Source organism: Camelus bactrianus, chromosome 15 (genome assembly GCF_048773025.1).
Source record: "Camelus bactrianus isolate YW-2024 breed Bactrian camel chromosome 15, ASM4877302v1, whole genome shotgun sequence".
Classification (NCBI taxonomy): Eukaryota; Metazoa; Chordata; class Mammalia; order Artiodactyla; family Camelidae; genus Camelus; species Camelus bactrianus.
In genome coordinates, this window is record NC_133553.1 from 64,425,931 (window position 1) to 64,450,858 (window position 24,928).

General features: G+C 45.3%; 1 protein-coding gene and 1 non-coding gene across 2 annotated transcripts in view; both read right to left on the minus strand.

The window, feature by feature from the left end:
• TGFA (transforming growth factor alpha) overlaps positions 1 to 24,928 on the minus strand; it is a 105,392-nt gene that overhangs the window by 48,406 nt on the left and 32,058 nt on the right. Inside the window, exon 2 of the mRNA XM_010963724.3 lies at positions 21,276 to 21,329. Coding sequence (XP_010962026.1) covers positions 21,276 to 21,329 — 54 coding nt within the window. The remainder of the gene's footprint in view (positions 1 to 21,275; positions 21,330 to 24,928) is intronic.
• On the minus strand, positions 9,442 to 9,584 carry LOC123619376 (U8 small nucleolar RNA). The gene has a single exon (XR_006727969.1). It is a non-coding gene; the product is annotated as a U8 small nucleolar RNA (small nucleolar RNA).

Consider the following 24,928-nt stretch of genomic DNA (forward strand, 5'->3'; position numbering starts at 1 on the left):
CTTATTCTGAAAGGTAAACTTGAGAATCATTTAGTCAAATGATTCTGATCCTGTGGAAAGACTAATTAGAACTGCCTTGGGTTTCTAAAGTAATAATGGAAAAACCTAACAGTTCGTATCATTGTGCTTTGCTGGCGGGACACGGATCTCTTTATTTAGTCAAATAAGTTACCTCAGGAGGAAAGCTTTATGGTACTCTTCAATTAGATTTTGAGCACATCTTTAAATCTTTATTCCTACATAGTCTATGCTTTATAACTATTTTGATGGTAACCTTCCCCAGTACATTCTTTTTCATTGTTTTATTTTTGGGGAGGGAGGTAATTAGGTTTTTTATTTATTTGTTTATTTATTTATATGGAGGTACAGGGGATTGAACCGAGGACCTCATGCATGCTAAACACTTGCTCTGCCACTGAGCTATATTGTCCCCCCTTCCCCAGTACACTCTTAATTGGTTACTTATGGTTCCTAGGAAAACCCCTGAGTGTTTATTTTCTTACTTGTACCCTACTAGTAATAGGTACTCTTACTATTTTTCATAGGCATCCTGGTGATTCGCGTGGGTTTTCCAGGTATATCACGATATAATTTGTCAAGACGGTAGTTTATCTCCTTTCCAACCACTTTACCGGGCACCCTCTGTCAGTCTCCTCATCTGAGAGGGCTGCTGTGACCGATCTCAGTGACACTGCGAAGCTGCTGCTACGCCCACGTGGAGGAACCTCAGAAGCTCCTGCTGCTGGAGGAAGTCTGGTTCCTAGAGCACTATCAATGTTGTCTGGAGCTTGGCCCTGCTTTCCATTTGCTGCTGTAAGTATTTTTATTTTATTTTCCAAAAACTAGACTATTTAAAAAAAAATCGAAGTATAGTCGATTTACAATGTTGTGTTAAGTTCTGGTGTACAGCATAGTGACTCAGTTATACATATATATATTCCTTTTCATATTCTTTTACATTATAGGCCATTACAAGGTATTGAATATAGTTCTCTGTGCTATATAGTAGGACCTTGCTGTTTTATATATATATAGTAGTTTTAAATAGTAATTAGTATATTTTATATATAGCACATATGTAGGTATCTATATTTATATAGATATGTATAGCAGTTTACATATAGTAGTTAGTATCTGCAAATCCCAAACTCCCAATTTATCCCTCCACCCTCCCCTTTCCTCTTTGGTAACCATAAGTCTGTTTTCTATGTCTGTGAGCCTGTCTCTGTTTTGTAAATAAGTTCATTGTGTTCTTTTTTAAGATTCCACATGTAAGTGATATCATATGGTATTTTTCTTTCTCTTTCTGGCTTATTTCACTTACTATGACAATCTCCAGGCCCATCCATGTTGCTGCAAATGGCATTATTTTATTTTTTATGGCTGGGTAGTATTCCATTGTATAAATATACCAGAGCTTCTTTATCTAGTCATCTCTCGATGGACATTTAGGCTGTTTCCATGTCATGGCTACTGTAAATAGTGCTGCTGTGAAGATTGGGGTGCATGTATCTTTTTGTATTAGAGTTCCCTCCAGATATATGCCCAGGAGTGGGATTGCTGGATCATAAGGCAACTCTATTTTCACTTTTTTAAGAAACAGTATGGAAAATTCTGTTTTCCATAGTGGCTGCACCAAACTACAGTCCGAACAACAGTGTAAAAGGGTTCCCTTTTCTCCATACCCTCTCCAGCATTTATCATCCAAAAACTAGACTATAAGACTTGTATTACTTCTCAAATAAGAATCACCCATAATCATGTTTAAGCAAATGCCTATAACTCCTTCCAAAAAATGTTTCTGCTGGAACATTTCCTCGTTACCACCAGGTTTTTTTGCACTATGGGAAATGCCCTATTTCAAAGGCCACGGACAAAGTTTTGAGCCACGGGATAAAAAAATACTTCCTACTCATAAATCCATGAAGGTATAGAATAAGGCAAAAACTTCAGATTGAACCATAACCTCAGACCTGACTCTGGTACAAACTTTTGCAGGCAGGCAGACTGAGATATCAAATCTCAGCGCTTTGTTACAAATTCTGACCTTGGGCATGTCACTGAAACCCTTGGGGCCTGCTTCCCCCTGTATGAACAGTGGGTGTTGTAAAGATGCAGTGGTGATGTAAAGCACAAATTCATTCATTTCTTCATTCACCCACTCACTCACTCAAATATCAGGTACTTTCTACGTGCCAAGCACTGTGCTGGGCATTGGGGAGACATTAATGAACTTGCCAGAAAAGGCCCCTGCCCTCAAGGAACTTAGGTTGCCTGGGGAAGGCAGGCAAATGATAAGTAAATAAACACATAAAGTCATTACAGATGGCAGCAAGTGCTAAGAAGGAAAGGACAGAGGTGTGATGGAGCGCTGCCGTCGGAGGTGGTCATTCAGGGAAGCCTGCTCTGAGAATGGGAAGCAGACCCAAGACCTGAAGGACACAGATGAGTCAGTTATGGGAAAACTGGAGACAGAACATCCCGGGCAGAAGGTAGAGCAAGTGAAAAAGCCTAGAGGTAGAGAAGGGTCCGATACACCTGAGAAAAAGAAGGGAGGCCAGGGACGTGGAGAATGGAAAGCAAGGAGGAAGGAGGTGTGTGAGCGGCAACTGGAGAGGGAGGTGGGGGCTCCGTGTGGCGGGTCCTACAGAGGATGATGTGGGAGATGCTGCATTAGGTTGCAATTTAATTTTTTTTTAATGGAGGCACTGGGGATTGGACCCAGGACCTCGTGCATGCTAGGTATGCGCTCTACCACTGAGTGAAACCCACCTCCCTAGGTTGCAATTTAAACCAGAAGCTCAAATACATGCTCGATTATCTCATTTGTAAGGAAGTATACCAAGATGATCTTACCCAAGGAGGCTCATTTTCAGATTGCTAAGCATTTCTGTTTAATGCAATGAATCTCCAATGTTCGTACGAGACCTGACACCATGCGCCAAAGAAAAACACCAATTGTCCTACCATGTGGGAGGCGCTGGAAATAAGGAAAAGCTGCACCCATGGTCCGTGCTGACGAGGAGCTGAGCCCCGCAGCTTTTCCTTTTCGTTTGGGCATGTCGCATTCCAGCCCTGCTGACTTCTGAGTAAGCATCAAGGTGGAGAGGGTGCTCTGGCTGATGGGTAGGAAGGAAGTGGGTTCCAGCTTTTGGAAAGGATGGGGTGGCCTATAATCTAATGCCTGACATAAAACCTCCACTGCCAAGTTCCTCAGTGGTTATAGCCAGACCAGGAAGAATCATTTCAAAGGATCTGTATCACAGTCTGGGATGATGGATTCTTATGATCCTTCCATAAAGTCAACAATTCATATCAAATGCACAAATTGCATTTTCGTAAGTGGTGCTACATTTATTTCCTGACCTCTGTTTGAGGTCCTCTTGCATTGCTCTGTCTTGGAAATTGTTAGACACAAGAGGAAAAAAAATTAACAACAGTTTATTCCAGCATTAACCCTCAGCTCTATCAACAGAAGAAAGCCAATGTGATGTTTTTATAATTAAAGAAAACTGACTTCAGAGGCAATTCCCAGGTTGTAGAATGGTAACATTTCAAGAGGTGTTTGACACTCAGTTGGTTCGATCTCAGAATCTAACCTGAAACAAAAAACATTATACCACCGGAAACAAGATATTGTCAAGAGTGGGTGACAGTGTCACAGCAGCTCACATGGCTGGTCTGACCTACTGCACACTTCCCCTTTCCAGCAGGGTGCTGCTGAATCTGCAGTCCCAGCGACACTGCTGTGGGACAGCGCCTTGGATCTGAATTTTCTGAGAATAAGGATTTCCTATGCTGCTCAGCCCATCAGAAAGCAGGAAGGGGTCTTCCCCTGGGGCCAAGGTCCTCACTGTCTGTCCTGACTGGGGTGGGACTGGGGTGTCAGTGGGAAATGATTGGGAGGGAGAGGTTGGAGATACGGTTGTAGGGAATTAGAGGTGAAAGGAAAGGTCTCAGACTGAAGGGAGAGTGCAGGGAAGGGCCTGGGAAGGATGGTGGCACAGTAAAAGTCCTAGGCTAAGCGTTTTGGAACAGGCTAGGGAGAGGAAAATAGAAGTGGGGAAGGGTTTTTTTTCCTTCTTCCTCTCCCCTTTATCACCAAGATAAGCAGAGGGCAGGAGGAGGTGGAAGGAGGAGGGATCCCCCCACCCCCATTTACTGACTGTAAAAGGAGGCAGATGCAAAGGTGTGAAGGATGCTTTCCTCCCCCTCCCGGCTTTGTGGGGGGGAGGGAAATGGCACATGCTTATAAGAAGGTACATGAATCTGGTTTATAAAAAGTCCACATCTGCCAGGGTCTATTAATAGCTGACAAGTACTTTTGTATCTGTTCAATCTTCACTGCCATCGACAGAAGTGCAAACCGAGGCTCGGCAGTGTTGGGGTCAGGATTCAAAGGCCCTGGCTCTTTTTCCTCCATCTGTGGTTTTCTCCTCTGGCTGAACAAATGCCGGTGCCTGGACCTCAGCCCCAGCCCCTGTGAATTAGGGTCTCCGCAGGGATCGTCAGGGCATCAGTGGTTTTGAAAACTCCTCCGGGTAATTTTCATGTGGAGCCAAGGTTGGGAACTCCTGTCTTTCCAATGGTCCTCAAAATGTTAGTGTGAATGGGGACCGCTAGGAGATAAAAATGTGGACTCCCCAGCTCCACCTCAGAGATTCACATTCAGCGATATACACACCCTTTGACTTCCAGGCCCACAGGCTTGGTCTTCCCCAGCCCCTTTAAGTTAGATACGGCCATAGGAGTTGCTGAAGGGACCCACATCTGGGTGAGAGCGTTCAGCTGTGGGCACCAGATCTTACCTCCTGTGGGAGGTTTAACCTGAACCAGCTATTTCCCTCGAGAGTCACCCAGGGCCCACCGCGGACTTTGAATGAATGGGAAAATTTTGCTATCAAGGCAATGAGGTTTTGTTACTGCAGCAAGACCTAACATCTCCTGACTGAACCTGTGAGTCTGGAGTGAAGCCTGGGAATGTTAATGTTTATAAGCATCTAGCTGACTCTTAGGCTAGCAGCCTAGGGCATCAACTTTTAGAAGTAAACCCAATGCTGTGTTAACTTTCTGTGTTTCATGCCTTTATACAGAAAGGGGTGTTACAGAGGGCTAGTGTTTGTTTATTCCTTCAACTCTTACTGTGCATCTGTTTGTGTGTGTGTGTGTGTGTGTGTGTGTGTTGGAGTTAAGTGTTCATCTTATATAGAGATGGATAAATCATGGTCCCCTTGTCCTCAAGGAACTTAACACAGTAGAGCAGGCAGTGGGGTGAGGGGGGCCAAGTATTTCAAAACCCATATATTCCCCCAAACCCCAAATATTTCAAAAACAAGGAGATGGGACAGAGGAGGGACAAATTAATTTTGCCCTAAGATGGTCAGAAGATTTTTGAAGGAAGAGATGTATGACACAGATCTTAAAGGACATGTCAATATTCCCTATGCAGAACATTATCACAGTTACAGGGACACCAGAAAGCACTAGACAGGTGGGCTGGGGCAAATACTGGGGTGAGACTGATGAGAGATGACCCAGGATGAGGGAGGTGACATGGGTGGGAACGAATGTGGGGCAAGGCCCTGGAGCTGAGCTGTCCAGTAGAAATAAACATGAGCCACGTAGCTGATTTGACATTTTCTAGAAGCCACCTTTTTGGGGGGGAAAAAAGTAAAATTGATTTGAATATTTTATTCATTCCAATATTATCAAAATAGTGTCACTTCAACAAACATCTATTATAAACATGTATTAATAAGATAGTCTGTAAAGAGAGGAATATGAGGTCTTCAAAATCTGGTGTTCACTGTATATTTTGAACACATCTCAACTTGGACCAGCCACAGGGCAAGTGCTCCACACCTCTGGCGGCTGCTGCCCTGGACGGCACAGATTTACACAGCAGCCAGGGCCTTCAAAAGACACCTTCTTCCCAAGGAGGATGCACTGAGCATGGGGCATTCATTCACTTAGAGGCAAACCATGAACTGAGAATCTTCCACGTGCCAGAATTTTAATTATATAAGCCTTTGAAGACCAACAAAAATACACTGATGTTTTAAAATATTGACATTGTCAAAGCCCACTGCCCAAGCAATATCCTGGTTCAGGGGATTATATTTACTTACAAAGTTATACGACTGAAGCCAAGTTGAAAAAAAAAAATTCAACCCGTAGCATTTATGGCAAAAACAGACCTTTGAGGAATTGCTTTGACTTAATTAGCCAGGACGACTTTTTCTAAGCGTAACTATTTGGATAGCTCTGTTGCACCAACGCTCTTCACCACGGTTGATAGTTTCAACTTGAAATGTGACCAGGAGGGAGTGAGGCCTGCTCAGCTGACCTCCTCGCCTCAAGGGCAGTCGAGACGGGCTGTCTGTGCCTCCTCCGCTGTGTCCTTATCAAAGTGCTCCTTGTCCTTCTGGAGAAGCCAACAGTGGGCATGATGGGCCCCAGGCACACTAAGGTGCATGCAGGGAACAGGAGGCCCAGACTTTTCACCTGACTTCAGGATCCTCAGCAAATATTAAATTTAATTTGTTGAAAATGGTCTACAGGCCGGATGGAACCGGATCCTTCTCTGTGGTTCACAGACAAGAGATTCTGGATGCTGAAACACCCAGGACCCTCCAAACACACATTTTCGTGCCTCCTGTTGTTGCTAAAGCTGATTCCAAGTTGAGAAGGGCTTCTGTGGACTGGAATGCCTCCTTCAGTCTCTCAGGCAGAGGGCAGCCTGGACCCGGCCCTTCCTGACACTGGTTTGTTTATAATCCTGGTGGGCAGTCACTTAACTCAAGTTAAGGTTTGCAGTTTTATTCCTCATTCTTCCTTAAAGAGCCCTGAGGGCAGGGACTGTCCTCTGTCCATCTTTGATGCCCAGCACAGCCCTCTGTAGTTAACCCTCAGTCATAAGAATATTAAAAAAAAAAAAGTCAATTCAAATTGGGCCAAAGATTCCTTCAGCATAATATCCTCTTTCTCAAGGATACCAAAGAACCCCCCTTTTTTTTTCTTTGGAAAAGATACGACTTTTTTCCTTGTTGTTACCTGGATGGTTAATCTTAAAAGCCATTTAATCCCAATAGCTCCAGTTCCTCAATTAGGTATGCTCTCGGCTTAACTACCTAATTATTTCTCCATCTTTATACATTTCTCACCTGTGCTTCCACTTAGATTCTTAAATCATTAGAATCAAAAGGGGAATTAGGTGTGAGGTCTTCTCACATAATCGCTAGAAATAGTCCCTCCGTGCGATCACCAGCCTCTCCCTGAGCCCTTCACAGGAAGGGCGGGCAGCCCATTCGCACTTTATTTTAAACAACAAGGTGTCAAAGGCCTTCCACGTAGCGAGAACGAGAATGCTTCCAGCACGTGATGGCGCCGTTTCCACCTCTGTGCTCCTGCAGGCTGTGCCCGGCACCGGCTGCAGGGAGCCGAGACGGCACCCTCCTTCTCAGCCCTCCGCTGCCTCGGCTTCTCCAGAATTTGGTTTTTCCACGTGGTGGTTCAGCTTCTCCGGCTTCTCTATGTCCCTCCTAAATCTCATTGCTTGGAATGGAGCACGACATCCCTCGTCTCCCATTGCTGTCACCGAGGGGCCTGACTGTATTTCCTCTGTGTTTTCTAAAAGGAGAGCCTATTTTTTTTGGCATCTTCTAGTAGCAGGTTCATAACACCACTTCCCAGCGGGCCGAGTGGAGCTTCCTCTGACCCGTCCTTTAAGTTTCAAGGGCACATCCCTGAGCATTGTCATGTGGCTTACCCTGGCATGGCCCTTCACAACTTTTAAAAAAACTGTTTATAATACTTTATTAGTTTTAATTGAAGTATAGTCAGCTTACCATGTTGTGTCAACTTCTGGTGTACAGCATAATATTTCAGTCATACATATACACACATATATTCATTTTCATATTTTTTTCATTATAGGTTACTATAAGACATTGAATATAGTTCCCTGTGCTATACAGCAGAAACGTGTTCTTTATCTATTTTATAGATAGTAGTGAGTATCTGAAACTAAAAAACAAAAAAAAAACTACAATCAAAAACTTTACAGCTTTGTACTCAACTCGTGTCCCTGCTACCAACTGGCTCAGGCCACCCTCGTATTTCAGGCACCACTTCTCATGTGTGTGTCACCGCTTTCTCGTTCTCTCTCTGAAAAGATTTAAGTGCCAGATCCACAGACCTTACTATGGCCCTTTCACTGTTTGAGCACTTCACACATGCCATCTCTTTAATCCTCACGATGACTCTATTGTTACCTGTTTTACGGATGGGGAAACTGAGGCATGGAGTCGTTAATGAACTTGTCCAAGGTCACAGTCTCCCAGGGGCACAGTTAAGACCTGAACCCAAGCTGACTCTCGATCCTGCTGTAACTGCTGTGCTATCAGGTCATGATTTTTATTTTTAGGTACCTTTTCATCAAGCCAAACTTAAACAGGCGAAGAGGCATAATTCCCTCACCTGCTAATGAGAAGCTGAAATCAAGTGGAACATAAGCTCCAAGAATAACTGAGAATTTCTAACCTAGAAACCACCCCCACTGGATATACAGCCAAGGCAGCTAGCAAATGAGGCCACCACACATAAGAATGCTGGGAGAGCTGTGTTATGACCCACGTGGACTTTGTGACCTCGGAGCCCTACAGATTTTAGCTCTTGTGTTTCATAAGCCTCATAACACAGCCAGCATAGATGTATCTATGAAAGGATCCTTTGGGAAGCAGCTCTTGTGACAAGATCCATGCAAAACATTTACAATGATAATAGTGTATCTCAGGACAAAGTCCTTGAGTGGTCGACCTCAGCTGGCTACTTTCTTCCAGCCTCACCTCTACCTCTCCCCCAAAGTCTGCCTCCCTGACTCCATCTCAGCCTCCAAAACTCAGTTCAAAAGTCACTTCCTGTGAGAAGCCTTCCCTGATGCCCCCCAAAAAACAAGTTTGTGTTCCATCTCCCCCTCTCTCCTCCTGGGGAACTTTGTGTAGCCACCAACAGCATGGGTGCCACCCTCGAGGGTTGACTGTCTGTTAGCTGGACAGTCCTGCCCTGAGATACTGAGGACTCAAAGGGCAGGAATGATGGGACTCAGCACATCATAGGACTGAGTCAGTCCTATGCTGAATGGAAGAATAAATGTATAAAGGAAGATTCCACAGTTTTGTGTTAAGAACATAAAATTAAAGAGAAGCTCATGTATACACATACACGCACAAAGAGGAACACTCACACGTGCACATGAATGTACATACACGCATCTATAAGTGCCCATATTTTGCTTTAAGATGAATGTCTAATTTTTAGTAGAAAAGAGGATTAAAAACCCAAGAAGGTAGTTCCCAATCTGTCGTGGGGATGGATAAAAAAGATAACCGAGAGTTATTTAGTGCTAAGTGTTTGTAAACCTCCCCTTAAACAGTATCTGTGGTCTGAATGAGATATATGTGTGTCTCTGTGTGTATTTTTATTTTTATCTTTTGCCATTAATCATGAATCATGTGAGCTCCAATCATCACGTCCTGTTCTGCCCTCAAAAGGGAGGAATAGGTAAGGACTATCCTACCTGACGATTCTGTGTGTATTTTTAAAGCACAGTGGCAAAGTGCTTACAACTCTGCAGTTACCTGGGTCCAAAGCCCAGCTCTGCCACCTTCTATGAGATCTTGGGTAAGTTACTTTCTCTGTGTCTCAGTTTTGTGAACTGTAAAATGGGGCTAATAATAGTACCTTCTCCCTGGAGTTGTAGGAATGAAAGGAGGGTAGGGAACAGTAGCCAGCATAAAATGAGAGCTCTAGAAGTGTTAGGTCAGATTAGCATGTGAATTCTAGGGTGCTCAATAAAATACAAATTTATTTTAAAGTGTTACTGAGTTCTCATAGCAGCTTTTATATATTAATTTAATATTAAAGGCACAGCTACTCTCCGTGGGGTGTCACAGTCTTTCGATGTTCAAATTGGGTCTTTATTCTGAGAAACGCTGGGAAGCACGGACCTAGGGTGAAATTCTTAGGAAACTGTCTACAATGACAGCTACGATGTGGTCATCATTTGGTCAGACGTGCATCTGGGTTTTTAGGGCCGTTCAACGTGCTGGGCTGTGTTTATTTAACGAGGTATCAGGTGGAAAAGCCTGCTAGACCCAGACTTTTATAGAGGCCCCTGTGGACTGTTACGTGATTCATGACTGTGTTTCCATTCGTCACGCCCCAGAACACCAGAAAGATTCATCTGTGGCAGAGTTCATAGTGAGATCTAACGTCTTTCACTTTCCAGGTACAAAAAAAATGCCTTCCTAGACCGACTGTGTGTGGAAGAAAGACATGTTTATTCTATCCCAAGCCCCCAAAGTCAGGATGAAGAAAGGCCCAGCAAGAGAGCTTCCTGGCCAAGCTGCCGAGTGACAGCTGGGAAGTAAAGTGCCCTCCCTCCGAACCCCAGCTCCACGGCCCCGGCGTGTCAGGAGGACTGAGCTCTCCAGTCTATTTTGTCTTGCCCGGTTTTCCCCTTGTTTAGCGCTAACATGTTTCGGTGTTTAAGAAACATTTTAGTCAGTGCAACCGAGTGATAAAACGGTCAGACTTAGGAAATCACTTCCTATTACACAGTCTGATGAGGAAGTTAAGCCATAGCTTTTTAGACGGGACACAGAGAAGAGAGATTCAGAAGGAAACTGTAAACCCCTGTTACTGAGCCTGCTAAGGAGGACAGGAACCCGGCTCGATTAATAAAGTGCTTCATTAGTAAATAGCCAGACACTCCAGGCTATTCCCCGAACTCAGAAGCCGGAGGTTGGGGTCGAGCTCTCAGAAAACAAAGCTGATGCCTTCCTTACCCTTGAGCCGCCGTGTTCATCATTCCATCACTGCGAGGCAAGTTCTGAGGTTTTTGGTTCTCTTTACCAGCTCCTGGGGGAATGCTAGAAAGTCAGCCCTGGTACACAAACATTTCACAGACTCCCCGAAACCAGCGCGGTCCAGCTGAGGAGAAGCAAGAGTTCCAGGGACGGGACGGAGGGGCGGGGGCTGCCTTAAGGGAGAAAGCGCCTCAGCCTGCGAGGACGTGTACCACTCCCACGTGCAGCAAAATGCAGCTGAGGACTAGGAAGCGCTGATTTCTGGGCCACATGCCGATGGGGGCCCAGGAACCTGCATTTTAACACAGCCAGCAGGATGGCTCTTCCACGCATGGGAGCATGAGAACCACCACCTTAGAACTTACACCCAAAAGAGCCAGATCTTGCTTCACAAGCATGCATCACCACTCATATTCCGGAGGGGTGCAGAGGACTGACGCGCGTGTGCACAGAACTCCAGGTGCTTTACATATAATCTTGTAAGCCTCACAATGACCCTAAGAGGAGTGACTATTATTATTTCTATTTCACAGATAAGGAAGTTGAGGTACAGAGGGGTTAAATCATTTGCTTAAGGATTTACAGCTAGTGAGTGGCAGAGATGGAATTTGAACTCTGTCTGGTTTCAGAGTCTTCACATTCTAGAGACTGACTTGAGAGCCAGGGGCCCAGAAAAAACCCAGCCTCTCTGTAGAAACCCAGAGATTTCAGATGCTTAAAATTCTGCAAAGTGGGTCAAGATTTTAGGAGCCTAAGGGCCACTGAAGAAGAGCTTGGGTGAGCATCCCCAGAATTTGGAGGTGAACTGGAAACTATTCTGTTGAGAACAACATCTCCAGACAGCGTGGTCCCTGGGGAGCCTGCTGTATAGGGAAGTCGGGTGTGGGTGTCAAGCTGCAGGGACCAGGGCGGCCCTCGTGCATGCTGGTACAGAAGGGTCCCTGTGCTCCAGAGATAGCAGCACTGTCTGAGCCTTGATGACAGCTGTAATTCTGGGACAGCAAGACAGAGGCAGCCTGCACTCAACCTATGTCGGCTGACAGACCTGCAGGGCAGGACGGTAGCCAATGCTTTTTCTTTCTTTTTAAAAATGTAGTTCCTTTTATGTCTGATTATGGTCTTAAAACACACTCACTGTAGACATGGTAGAAAAACAGGGAAGTACGCAGGAAATTAAAATGACCTGTATTCCCATTAGCCAGAGGTAATATTACTGTTATATGATGTTTTATATATATAGACAGAATAGATAAACAACAAGATCCTACTATGCAGCACAGGGAACTATATTCAATGGCTTGTAGCAAACTGTAATGAAAAAGAATATGTTTTTGTTTGGGGGGGAGGTAATTAGGTTTCTTTATTTACTTATTTATTTTAGTGGAGGGACTGGGGATTGAACCCAGGACCTCGTGCATGCTAAGCATGTGCTCTACCACTGAGCTATACCCTTCCCCTGAAAAAGAAATATGTATGTATCTATGTATAACTAATTCACTATGCTGCACACCAGAAACTAATACAACACTGTAAATCAAAAATAAAGACTAAAACAATGTTATATGGTGTTTGCCTTTTATTTTTGCATCTGTGTGTTTAGTTTATATAATTGAGATATATCATTCAATTTTACATACCTCTTTTTCTTTTTTACACATGCCTTCTCCCATATCATTAGTCTTCATCAACATGATTTTAAAGGGTTTTTAATTTAAAATCTATCTAGCTACATTTCCCTCTTGCTGACATTTAAATTGGCTATATTTTACTATATTGGATAACGTCTCGATTATTTTTGTAAAATAGATGCCCAGAAGTGTAATTGCAGGTCACGGGGCATGGACAATTTTAAGATTCTTGCTTACTAAGGAATCAAGTCTCCCATTAATACTAAGCTATTTCCCAGAAAGCCAACAGGCACACCCATAAGCAGTGTATGTAGCTGTCTCACCTCACACACACCAGCACTCAGGACTGCCATTCTCAAAAATAGGACAATTTGATAGATTAAAATGCAGGATTATATCTTTTTTTTTCCCAGTGGAATAGCAGGTTCTCAAGAACAGGAAGTTTGCTTTAAACAGGCTTGGCATATAATAAGCACTCAATAAATATTTGTTGATTGAATGAATGATTCAAAGAATCAGTTTGGACCAGGGATGCTGGTCTTGGCCTCCTCCAGGTCTAGCAAGGGACTTTGCCCTGCCTGAGGCCCACACTGCTAGCTATGTATGTATGTATGTATGTATGTATGTATGTACGTACATATGTATGTATCTATTTATTTTTAAATTTTGTATCGAATTTACAACGTATCTGTTATGATGTGTCAGTTTCCAGTATAAAGCACAATTCCCAGTCATGCATATACATGCATATATTCGTTTCCATGTTCTTTTTCATTAAAGGTTATTACAAGATATTGAATATAGTTCCCGTGCTCTACGGAAGAAATCTGGGGTTTTTTCCTTTTTTTAAGCTATTTTTATGTATCCACACTGCTCTTTAGCACCTCGTTTTTCCCCTCCCAACCCTGCCATGGCAGCTAGGTGACCACGTGACCAAGGAAGGCAAACCCATCCAATTCTCTCTCTTGAGACTCTGAGCTAATTCTCTCCCTTGAGATTCCATCCAGAGATGGAGTGAGTCGGTATGAGAATCATCTTCGTGGTAGGTACAGAGTAAGTGGCCACAAATGTGGGGCTTGGCTGCTCAGCAGTTCTGCGGATGCCCTGAGAGCTGACCCTCCAGGCTGACGTGCGGTCAGGTTCTGTGCTCGCAACACAAGGTGCCCGGACAGAGACGCCCTCTTTGTCAGCGTCACAGGTGACAGCCACAGACCGGGAGACTGAGATCAGGTGGAAAACCAGCGCAGCACCACGGGTCACACTGAGTGAGATGCAGTTTAACAAAGAAAATTAAAAAGCATACAGTGTGGCCCTTGGATTGAAAACGGGAAGTCTGAAAGTAGCAGAAGCAGGTGTTTTCTTCAAAGAAATCCATCTGGTAGATCACCTGGTCTATGTTTATGATTTACCTTGAGATGTGAAAACCATCAGCATCCTCGGCCTGACCCCACACCCTCTGAATGCAGGGCTCGTGTTTAATTCTCACATGTGTCTCTGGGGCCTCGCACAAGGCCTGGGATAAGGTAGTACGTAGTAAATGTGAGCTCAATAAACATGGAAAACTAAAAACTGGGAGATCAGTAAGGTTTCGATAGGCCTTGTTTTTTTTTAAATTTATTATTGTATTATTTAGTTTTGGGGGAGGGGCAGGGGTAATTAGGTTTGTTTATTTTTAGAGGAGGTACTGGGGATCGAACCCGGGACCTTGAGCATGCTAGGCATACACTTTACCACTGAGCTACACCTTCCCCTCCAGGCCTTGAGTTTTAAAAATCCATAAGTTGCATCACTTGCTTTGCTGTCTTCAAAGCTAGTAGATGCTCTTTTATCTGAGCTCAACTTAAACCAGGTCGTTGATTTATCCAATCCATCCTCCCCACGCCTTTGTCAAATAAAACATCTAGACCAATGTCCTCAGCATGCAAAAGCTTAATTAGTTGGCTGCGCGAGCTTACCAGCGCATTTCTGCTTTTACCAGTTAAGCTATGTACTTACCAGGAGGAATTTGTGTTTGCTTCCGAAACTGTTTATGTTGGTTGTACGAGTTACCATATTTACGTAATTTAATCATCTATTACACAAACTAATGAAATATCTATGCAGAAGGCAAGAGCTGTTGTTCCTATTATAAGTTGAGTGTTTTGGAAAGACTTGATAAAGGTGAGCAATTACAAGGATTGCGGTCAAATGAGGAGTGAGCAGACAACTATTAAGGCTAGGTGTGTGTGGGAGGGAATGGACGGTCTACAGAGATTTACGGCACTTTGTGAGTGTGTAAGTTCTTACCCCGAAGAGATCAAATCTGGAAATCACAGAGGACGCAATGCGGGTGCAGCTTATACAAGTAAACAAGTGCAGAACGCCAATATATAAATCCGTGAATAATTAAAACAAGCGTGTCAGGAAGCATGACCTGTCTTCCCCACAGGTTAAACACTCTGAAATTCTCTATTCTAAGCTATTCAATCTCATTTTTTAAAAAATGTTGGTTGTGACCCACCAAAGTGATTTTGTGACTTACAGACTGCATTAATCCCACTCCTTAACTGCATCAAGGGGAGAACTGAGATTCAGGGAGATTTGAGAGCCCTGCTGATGCCACACAGCTAGTAAGTCAGAATTATGATCCATGATTTCACATCCTATGGCCTGTCTACTCCCCTGGCCCACCATCCCTCTGACCCAGCACAGTTCCCTTTGCAAAAAGTAGAAGGTAAAATGAGGAATTGTATGACAGGGATAAATTCTAGAGCGGGAAGAAGAATCCCTTATTCTCTCCTGAGGCTCTAAGTGTCCTCTAAAGCAAGCTGGTCCCTGCACCCACAGATGTGTGTGCCTGTATCTCCAAACTAAGACATATCAAGTCTCTTGTGCTATAGACACGTATTTGGAACAGTGAGCCATGTACCTGGGTAGAACACGTGAGCCTTCTAATTTTAGAATGACTTCAGCTCCACGTGGGAAAACTCCAGACAAAGGAATGGGGAAGCAGTTTGCAGTTCTGAAAAGCTTTTGTTAGGCGAGATGAGCAAGAAACAGATCTCTTGCTTGCTGGCTGACCCGTGTTCTACCTGTTTTCCAAACAAGTAACGCCTTCAAACTCTGCTCCCTATAATCTGATCTGCCCTCCCTGTGCGCCCCCAGTCCAAATTCACCATCTCAGTCTGGTTAAGCGCAATGTCCCCACCAAAATCTGACAACTCTATCCCTAAGCAGGCCGGTAAGTGTTGAGTGACCTCCCCTATGACTAAGACCGCTGTGAATTTTCCATGTTCTTTCATCATTGCCTCTGAAAAGTCTCCCAGGTGCTAAATTAAGTGAGGCTTGAAACACCGCCCTGTTTCAGGTGGGTGTCCTTAGACACAGGCTAGAGGAAGGAGCAGTTCGGAGGTTTACAGAACCGCCCCGAGTCCCCAGATTGTGCAAGGCAGACAGCAGAGGGAAGCCCGGAGCCTAGCTCCCAGGTGCCTGCGCCAGGCCCTCCCCACACCCCTCGGTCATCAGATTGAGTCTCATGAAAATATGAGAACCAGACGGGCAGCCTGGGACGCAACATTTCGGAGGGTGAAGCAAGCAGCCACCCAGCAACCGAACCGGGGTGCATTCTGTCCCTCGTAAGAGGCATTAAGAAGTACCTTTGAAGATAGGTCATAATTCTTCCCTTGGGAAGGGTGTGGAGTTCTAAGCGGTAGGTGGTGCCACCCTCACCTTGCCTCCAGCTAATGTTTCTCTGCCTGCTTTACAAACTGACAACCAACCAGATAAAAATGGGCTGTTCTGACCTCCAGACTATTGACTTCACTCCTTACAGCAGTTATTTTTCTAAATCATGCACTCAGCCGTCCGCTGTGGCTGCCTTATCACTCTGAGGCTCTTGTTACTGGTTTCCCATGCTGCCTTTTCACCTGTGTGGTGGGTTCCTTGAGGACAAGAACAGAAAAGCTGTGCAGCAACTGTAATGTTAGAACCTGAATGTAAAATCGCAACTTGCTCCAAGAGAACGAAATACGTGGTGGTCACAACAACACTAGCCTACCTTAGGCCCATGGCAGGCATTGCCAATTGGTCACCGCCACATTTCCTAACAGACTGAAGGCAGCCTTTTTAAAAATTTTATTTTACTGTATTTTTTTTATTGAAGTACAGTCAATTACAATGTGTCAATTTCTGGTGCACAGCACAATGTCCCAGTCATGCATATACATAAATATATTCATTTTCATATTTGAAGGCAGCCTTATAGTCCTTCTCAACAAAGCTCTCCAGTCATCTCTGTCAATCCATCAGAGTGGTCATGTGAAAAACCTGACAGGTGATTCCTGATTCAAGGCCAACAGATGAGGAAATTATGGCCCAAACAGGAACTAGATGAATAACTCATCTAGGGACTTGGCAAAACTGAGACCAGATGGGTCCAACACCCCGGATTCCTAACCTCCAGCCTAAGGCATGTCCCACCCAAAGCAGATGTCTGAGAAGCATTTACTGATGACGATAATGCCAGCTTCCTCTGCCTCTGGCATCATCTACCCTCTACATTTGGGGATCAAAGAGAAAGAAAGATTGGAAGAAACCAACAAAACCTCAATAAGGAAGGCCAAGAACAACTGTGAAGTAATGAGAACATGGAATCTTTTTTTTTTTTTTTGAAAAACTTAAGAAAACCACATGGGATCAGCCCCAGTTCCTTCAAGCTCCCATTTCCCTCTTTGATTGGCACATGGAGTTTGCAATTTTCTCTCTCTGCTGCTCCATTAAAATGTTAGAAAGAATGTATGTATGTATATGTACGACTGGAGCATTATGCTGTATACCAGAGATTGGCATACTGTAACTGACTATAAGTCAATTCAGAAAACAACAAAAAAGTTGGAACTTAATCCAGAGTATGCCTGCAGTCCTTTGCTCCAGTACTACCCATCGGGAAGGTGCCCAAACTGTCTTCTGTCCGTTACTGTTTCTCATTCCCATCAAGTCTCAGAGTGAGACCCGCATATTTATGCCATGAGTAAAGAAAGCTCTTGTAGCTTCTCCCCTAAAACTATCCATCTTCACACCTGAATGGATAGTTCTAGGATTTAATAAACAAGCCCACCAACATACTTTTTTTTTAAACATAAATTTGCTCCATTATGGAAGCAACCTTCAGTGAGTAAGTCAGCTTTATTATTGAAATCATCAATGTGATGCTTATAAAGTGAAACAAAGGCAGCTCTTTAATGATAAATATTACAATACAGCTACTTGTCACATGTCTCCAAACACACACATTGAGAGCCATTCATTGAAGTATAAATAAGAGACAGCCAAGTGACAATTCAGATACAAGAAAAACAGCATAAGGGATTCAAATGTGAAAGTTGGTCACCTTGTATATAAATAAGCGTATTTTACAAAAGCAGTGTTGACCTGGAAGGAAATATCAGTAGAAAGGAAAATATGAAAACATCGAAGGAAGTGCAAATTAAAGGAAGCACCACAAATTTGAATTCAGCATTGTCCACCCTCCATACTTCAGGATCTAACAAAAAAGAATTATTATTGCTTTTGTTGGTGTAACTGAACTATGATTTTGTTTTAAAAGTTCCTGACTGGATAAAGAAATTGTGGTATATTTATACAATGGAATACTACTCAGCCATAAAAAATAACAAAATAGTGCCATTTGTTGCAACATGGATGGACCTGGAGATTGTCATTCTCAGTGAAGTAAACCAGAAAGAGAAAGAAAAATATATATCACTTATATGTGGAATCTAAAAAAAGACAAATGAACTTATTTATAAAATAGAAACAGAGTCACAGACAAAAACAAACTTATGGTTACCAGAGGGGGAAGAAGGTGGGAAGGGATAAATTGGAAGTTCGGGATTTGTAGATACAAATTACTATATATTAAATAGATTAAAAAAAAAAACCAGGTCCTACTGTATAGCACAGGGAACTATATTCAATATCTCGTAGTAACTTATAATGAAAAAGGAAATGAAAATGAATATATGTGTGTATATGTATGACTGAAACATTATGCTGTGTATCAGAAACTGACACAACACTGTAAACTGACTATATTTCAATAAAAAAAGATAAAAACGTTCTTACAAATAATATTCACAAGTGACATGGGCTTTGTTTTAAAATACTCCAGCAAAGAGAAAAATCAAAGAGATGGAAGAATAGATGAAAGCAAAATGGCAGTGAAGCCGGGACATGGATCTATGGGGATGGATTCCACTATTATGTCTCCTCTATGTATGAAGATTTCTATTATAAACATTAACAAATAGTTTTACCTATTGAATTAGTCAACAAACAGTGAAATACACACATATTCCAAAGCTGGGGTTGTGAGAGTGGCTGGTGGGAGTGGTCCCTAGTTTGAGCTGCAGAGACAACAGGGTTTCAGCCATGTCTCGAGAGGACAGAGTAGGGGAGGGATAGGGAGGTCAAGGTCAAGGGCCTGGAGAGCCTTCTGGGAGACAGGAAGGGCCTTCTAAAGGAAGACAAAGTCGAACAAACAAGCCCGATTTAGCCTTAACGCCTTAGCCCTCGGAGAGGTGCTATGACACGGTTATCACCGTCTGGACTTATCTACAAGCCCAGCCGTCTCTGGAATTCTGTGTGGGTCCAATGGGGCAGGGAAGAGAGTAAGTTAACACGAAAAGAACGATTCCATTAACCTCTCTGGGGCACAAGTTCCATTGCTAAGTAACCCATCAAACGGAGAGCAATGCAGAGGCCAGACTGGCAGCCCACCTCCCTCCTCCACAGACCATCAACCAACTCTGGGATCTCAAGGCCCCTTGGACACTAGCAGCTGTGGCACTGGCTGCGTTCTCATCCACTACGTTGGGCCACAGAGTGGCCCTCAGCCAGTTACGAGGTAACGTGCAACAGAGCAGGACACAACCACTGTCTTCCGAAGCCACATCATCACGAGGGAGCGTAAGCCTCAGGCACGTGTTGATACCAGAGATGAGCTCACAGGAGCAAGTTCAGAAAGGAATGATGGAACCGAGGTTGGTCACTCCTGCCGCAAGAACCGTCATTTTCTGGATAAACGGCACAGGTTTTCCCACGTCTACCCAGGAGAACCTGAAAGACCCCAAAGGGCCTTGGCAGGAACCACACCAGGCCTGAGGGAACTGGCTCGGGTACGACATCCCTGTGGAGGTAGCATCAGCATTTGCCACGAATGCAAACTGTCACCTGCCAAGTGACTCAGAGGAGAACCCGGCTCTTGGCCTACCACCTCCTACAGTGAGGACCAGGAGGGGCTGGGGATGCACCTGGGGGTAAATGCATCCCAGGAGGGGGGGTTGGGGCACTTCTGAAAACAGCATGGGGGAGTCATGAAGGTATCGTGCCCCTCCCTATATATTTACATCTGAGCCCTCTGTGATGGAGGAAGTAATTAAAGAGTGAAAGAACTACTTCAAGGAGACTCTGGTAGACCCTGGAGTCCAAAAGCACTGCTTTGGGATGGACACACCCTTCCATCGCTGGTCCCACAAAAGCAGAACACAGAGGAAAAGAGGCATTTTCTTCTGTGGCATCATGGACCACCAAGGGGCTTGCATACCTTAAGGGTTCAAGTGCATCAAGGCTAACAGCTCCCAGAGGAGACTGTGGGGCTGCGGAAGCCCTGGTACCCAGTGGGAGTGGCGGCATCACCTCCACTGTGCCTGAAAGGAAAGGTCTGCAAGGAGAGAAGAGCAAAGTGCTCAGGACACTGTGTGCTTGGTTAGAGATGCTATGAATACACAGGCCCTCTACCCCAGCATGTCCCTGAAATAACTAGGGAGATACAGCAGAGGCCACTGCAGTAACAGATGGATGCACACTCCATGTCAACAAGGGAATAGTGAAACTGGCAGACTCACGCACTGCTGGCATAAAAATCAGCTCAATTCACTTGGAAAGCTATTTGGCAATTTGTTACAAGGGCCATAAATACATTCGGTCTTGTTCTTGGAGATGTGTCCTAAGGAAAGAATCTGAAAGAAGGAAATAGCTTGTAGGCATCAAGATGTAGCATCGTAATTTAAGTGGAGGCAACAAAAATGTGCAATGGGAAATGTTTAATTAAAGCACACACATCCATTTTAATGGAACATTGTGACATTTAAAAAGGATACATTTCAAGACTTTATAGCAACGCGGAAGAATGCACAACTCCAAACCCTGAGTTTAAAAGGCAGGAATCAAAATAGTTTCCTCGCCACGACCAATTGTATAAAAACATTAGCGCACACGGACAGAGGCGAAAAGCCCTGCACGAACGTAGCAACGGATGATTCTGTGATCCTCTCCCCACGAGTGGTTTACCTCCCACGCTTCCCAACTTCCCCATCTGTTGATCAAGCATCTTGAAAACGAAACAAGGGGACTATTACTACACATGTCAAAAGATAAACTGGAAAATAACAAAGACCACCGGGCAGAAGCAGACCAGAGGGTTTAGGAATCTGGGTTCTTCTTTAGATGGGTTATCACGGGACGGTTCCCAGCTTGTGGGTTGGGCAGGCTTGGCTTTCCAGCAGCCTTGCCCACGGCGACTGTTTGAGCGGAAATGGGAGCCGGTGAGCCCTGAGGGCCGCAGTCAAGACCTCCCAGGAGCGCTCCCTGGGACAGAGGACAGAGGGGGCTCAGAGGACAGCTGTGTCTGAGCTCAGCGGGCAGAAGCCCCAGGGGGAAGCTTACACAAACCAGCCAGGGTCGGCTCTGTTCCCGTTCCCATTCTCCACACACCATCCCACCCCAAGGGGACGGGACTCACCACTCAGGGCAGACGTGCTGTTCTCCAGGGCCTGGCACACAGCCAACAAAACACCTGTTGCGGGGAGAAGAGAGGACAGGTGAGAGGCTGCTCAACATCCAACTTTCCCAGGCTTCGAGGGCCGGCCCCTTGAAAGGGAAAGAGTCGGTAGTTTTACAAAGTGGCCAACAGGCAGGCTTGAGGACGTAATTCGGGCAGCTCAGTGCGAAATGAATACGCAGGACCCTTGGTGCAAAAAGCAGGAAAAGATGATCATGCTAAGTGAAATAAGTCAGTCAGAGAAAGACAAACATCATATGGTATCATTTATATGTGGAATCTAAAAAAGGACACAAACGAATTTATTTACAAAGCAGAAAGGGACTCATAGACATAGAAAACAAACTTATGGTTACTGAGGGGAAGGGGTAGGAAGGGATAAACTAGGAGTTTGTGATTTGCAGATACTAACTACTATATATAAAATAGATAAACAGCAAGGTCCTACTACTGCATAGCACAGGGAACTATATTCAATGGCTTGTAGTAACCTATAATGAGAAAGAATATGTACATATATATGTGTAACTGAATCACCATGCTGTACGCCAGAAACTGATACAACATTGTAAATCAACTATACTTCAATTACAAAACAATGAGGCAAGCAGATTATGGTATTCTGGGTTAAAAAAAAAAAAAAGCAGGAAACAAGTGCCTATGAGAGTATATAAAGCTTTCTCCTTCCTTTCCTGGTCTCTTTTCACTTGTTATGTGTTGCTTGTTTTTTTTGTTTGTTTTTTTAAACACCTTATAAATATTTTTTATTGTGGTAAAATATACATAAAATGTACTATTTTGACCCTTTTTAAGGGCACAGTTCAGTGGCTTTAACTGCACACACACTGTTGTGTGTGTCGTGAGGTCTTTTATTTGCTCTTTATGATCTTGCTGTCTTTGGGGTGTGAGATGTTCAGGGTGAGCGCTCAGGGGTGCTTGAGTCCCCGGGCTCAGTGCACGAGCGTGCATGTGACCACCGGCTGCCGGGTTTCCCCTTGGCCAGCAGTGGGATGGACGTGCCGAGACACAGCTGGGGGCAGAAAGAGCGCGTCAAGGATTTCTTCTTCCAAGAAACCAGTCGCCTCAATCCAAGGTGGGCAGCTGACCCCCGAGGGTGTTGCCACATCCACCCTGGGGACCTGGATCGGAAGAGGGGAGAGACTCACCCCAGTCAGTCATCCACTGAACACATAGTGGGGCTGCCAGCCCGGGATGGGGCACCTGCCATCATGCCCTGCCCAAGATGCTGTGGGTGCATGCACCTCACCCCAACCTTTTCTGTACCCAGGCCCCGTGTGGCAGGGGCAGGAACCCACCCAGGGGTGGCAGGGAGGTGGCGGGAGGTGGGACCATGGTAACTGATGCCCAAGCCCCCAGCGCCTACCCCGCTCCCCTGGACTTCACTTACAAGACACAAGCACAAAGAGAAAACTTAAGAATTTCAAGACTGCAGCTTTACAGCGTTAGACCCCGAGCCGAGGGCGCACCTGAGCTTGAGGCTCTGTGACCACACGCATTGCACACCCGTGAAGCCACCCCTGCCAGCAGATGACCTTATGTGCCCGCACGTTACAGTACTGGAGGTTTCTGGGAACAGTAGCAAAATTCTGATGAAGAAGGAACCTCTCTGAGTTATGCAATCAGCATGAACTAAGTCAGAATGACTTCCGAAAACTGAACTGCAAAAAGATGTCCTGGTGGCTGTGCAAAGAGGCTGGGCCACCAGTGAGTTAGCCCAGTGGCAGCACAGAAAACAGGCAAACTTCCGTGCTGTGACCCCCCACCCCAGTGCTCAGGACCGGTGCGCCCCTCGCTGCGCAGGTTGTGAGTGCTCCTTCCCCTTTTCACTCTGTAGATGCACAAGCCTTTGACTCTCAAGGAGGAACCACACTTGGACCGGATAAAGAGATCTGTTTGTGACTTTCCTTTAGGCCTTTAAAATGAGTAATGTCTCAAAAACTTCAGATTGCTTTTACTGCAGGCCTGGCATGGGTTTCCCAGTTACTCCTACAGAGTGCTGAACCAGACATTTGGGCTGCAGTTGCGTCGGGGAAGACCAGGCGAGGGTGGGGGACGAGGAGAGAAAGTAAAAATCACACATTGTCCCATGCAATTCTTTCTTGCTGCTCAAAGGACATCAACTTTGGAAGCATGGTCCTAGGGTTCTCTGGACAGACCTAAAAAGCCGAGTCTGTAATCCACACACCAAACATTAAAGTGAGGCTTTCCTACCAGAGGCAGGAAAAGTCTTAGTGGTTCCGCGCTGTCAGCTGGGGACCCATCACGATCTGACTTTGCTGGCCCCGCCACAAACCACTCTGGGCCAAAGGTGGCCAGTGACCTGTGATACCAAAAGGAACGACTTGGGGATGTCTGCATACCTCTCAAGAGCAAGTGCCACTGGCCTGTCGCAAACTGTCCCCGGACGAATGAGTTACCTCCCCACCTCCCTCCCTGGCCCCAAATCCCGACAGTCTGTACAGTTCCTGGGCTCCACATTGACTTCAGCTTAAGCAAAACCAAAACAAGAAAGCAATTACTGTCCAACTGCAGCCAAGACAGGGCAGAGTCGCTCCCCAGCCTTGGGGCAAGTCCTTTGGCGCCCCCTCTGCTCCTCACCTGGGAGCTGTCAGCTGCCAAACCTGCAAAGATGTTTTGGGAATTAATTAGACTTTGCAAAATCACCATGTTCCACAGATGAAAGACAATGGCTTTTTATTCATAATTTGAACAATACAAGAAGAATAGTTCCTTTCTAAGCCCTCACGTTCCGGTGGAAAACAAAGCCTTAGTGCCCTGGGCTGTCTCTGCAATCTCCACTCAAGCATAACTTCAGTTGAGACCCTGTGATGGAGGGGAGGCCTCTGCTTTCCTTTCACTGTGTGGTCGGCCCCCTAAGAGGGTCCCAGACCAGAAAGACAGGGTCAGGCCTCTTTCACATCTCAGGTGGGTGGGTACCACCTCCTGGGCATGTGCCGGCTCCAGGCCCACCACTCAGCTTTTCCACGTGTTATCTTATTTAGTCGTCGCGATGACCCACAATATAGGGCACCTCCCAGCCGCCCTGCCTTCTGGCCCAGCCCATGGAAACACCTGGTTTTACAGATGAGGAAACTGAGGCTTAGAGAGGTAGAGAAATGTGCCCAAGGTCCTGCCACCAAATTCAAACGTAAGTCTTTCCAACTCCTGTGCTCAAGACAGTGTTTTAATTACCACACCACACGACAGTGCCTCTGACCACGGCCTGCCATGACACCCGGGTAGATGAGTATTTACCAGTTACAACCCTCAAATGAGTTCAAGCAACAGATTCAGCAGCCACGAGACTTCATCTGTCTCTTCCGGAGGCCACATCCGCTGCCTCCTGGGATTTTCCCACTGCCTCCAGTTTCCCCCACTGTGAGCAAGGTCTGCTGGGAGGGGCAAGGCTGTGCATGTCCAGCCTCCCGACGGCCCAGCTGCCCTGCCTGCCAGCCCCCCGGGCTGTGCTTGGGAAAGCTGGGCTGCGTGAAGGCCTCCCAGAAACAGGTGGCCTTGGCAGGCTCCGAGGCTCGTCAGAGACACAGGAAACCCTTCCCTGGAGCACCTGTGTGGGGACAGCACGGCCGCAGGGA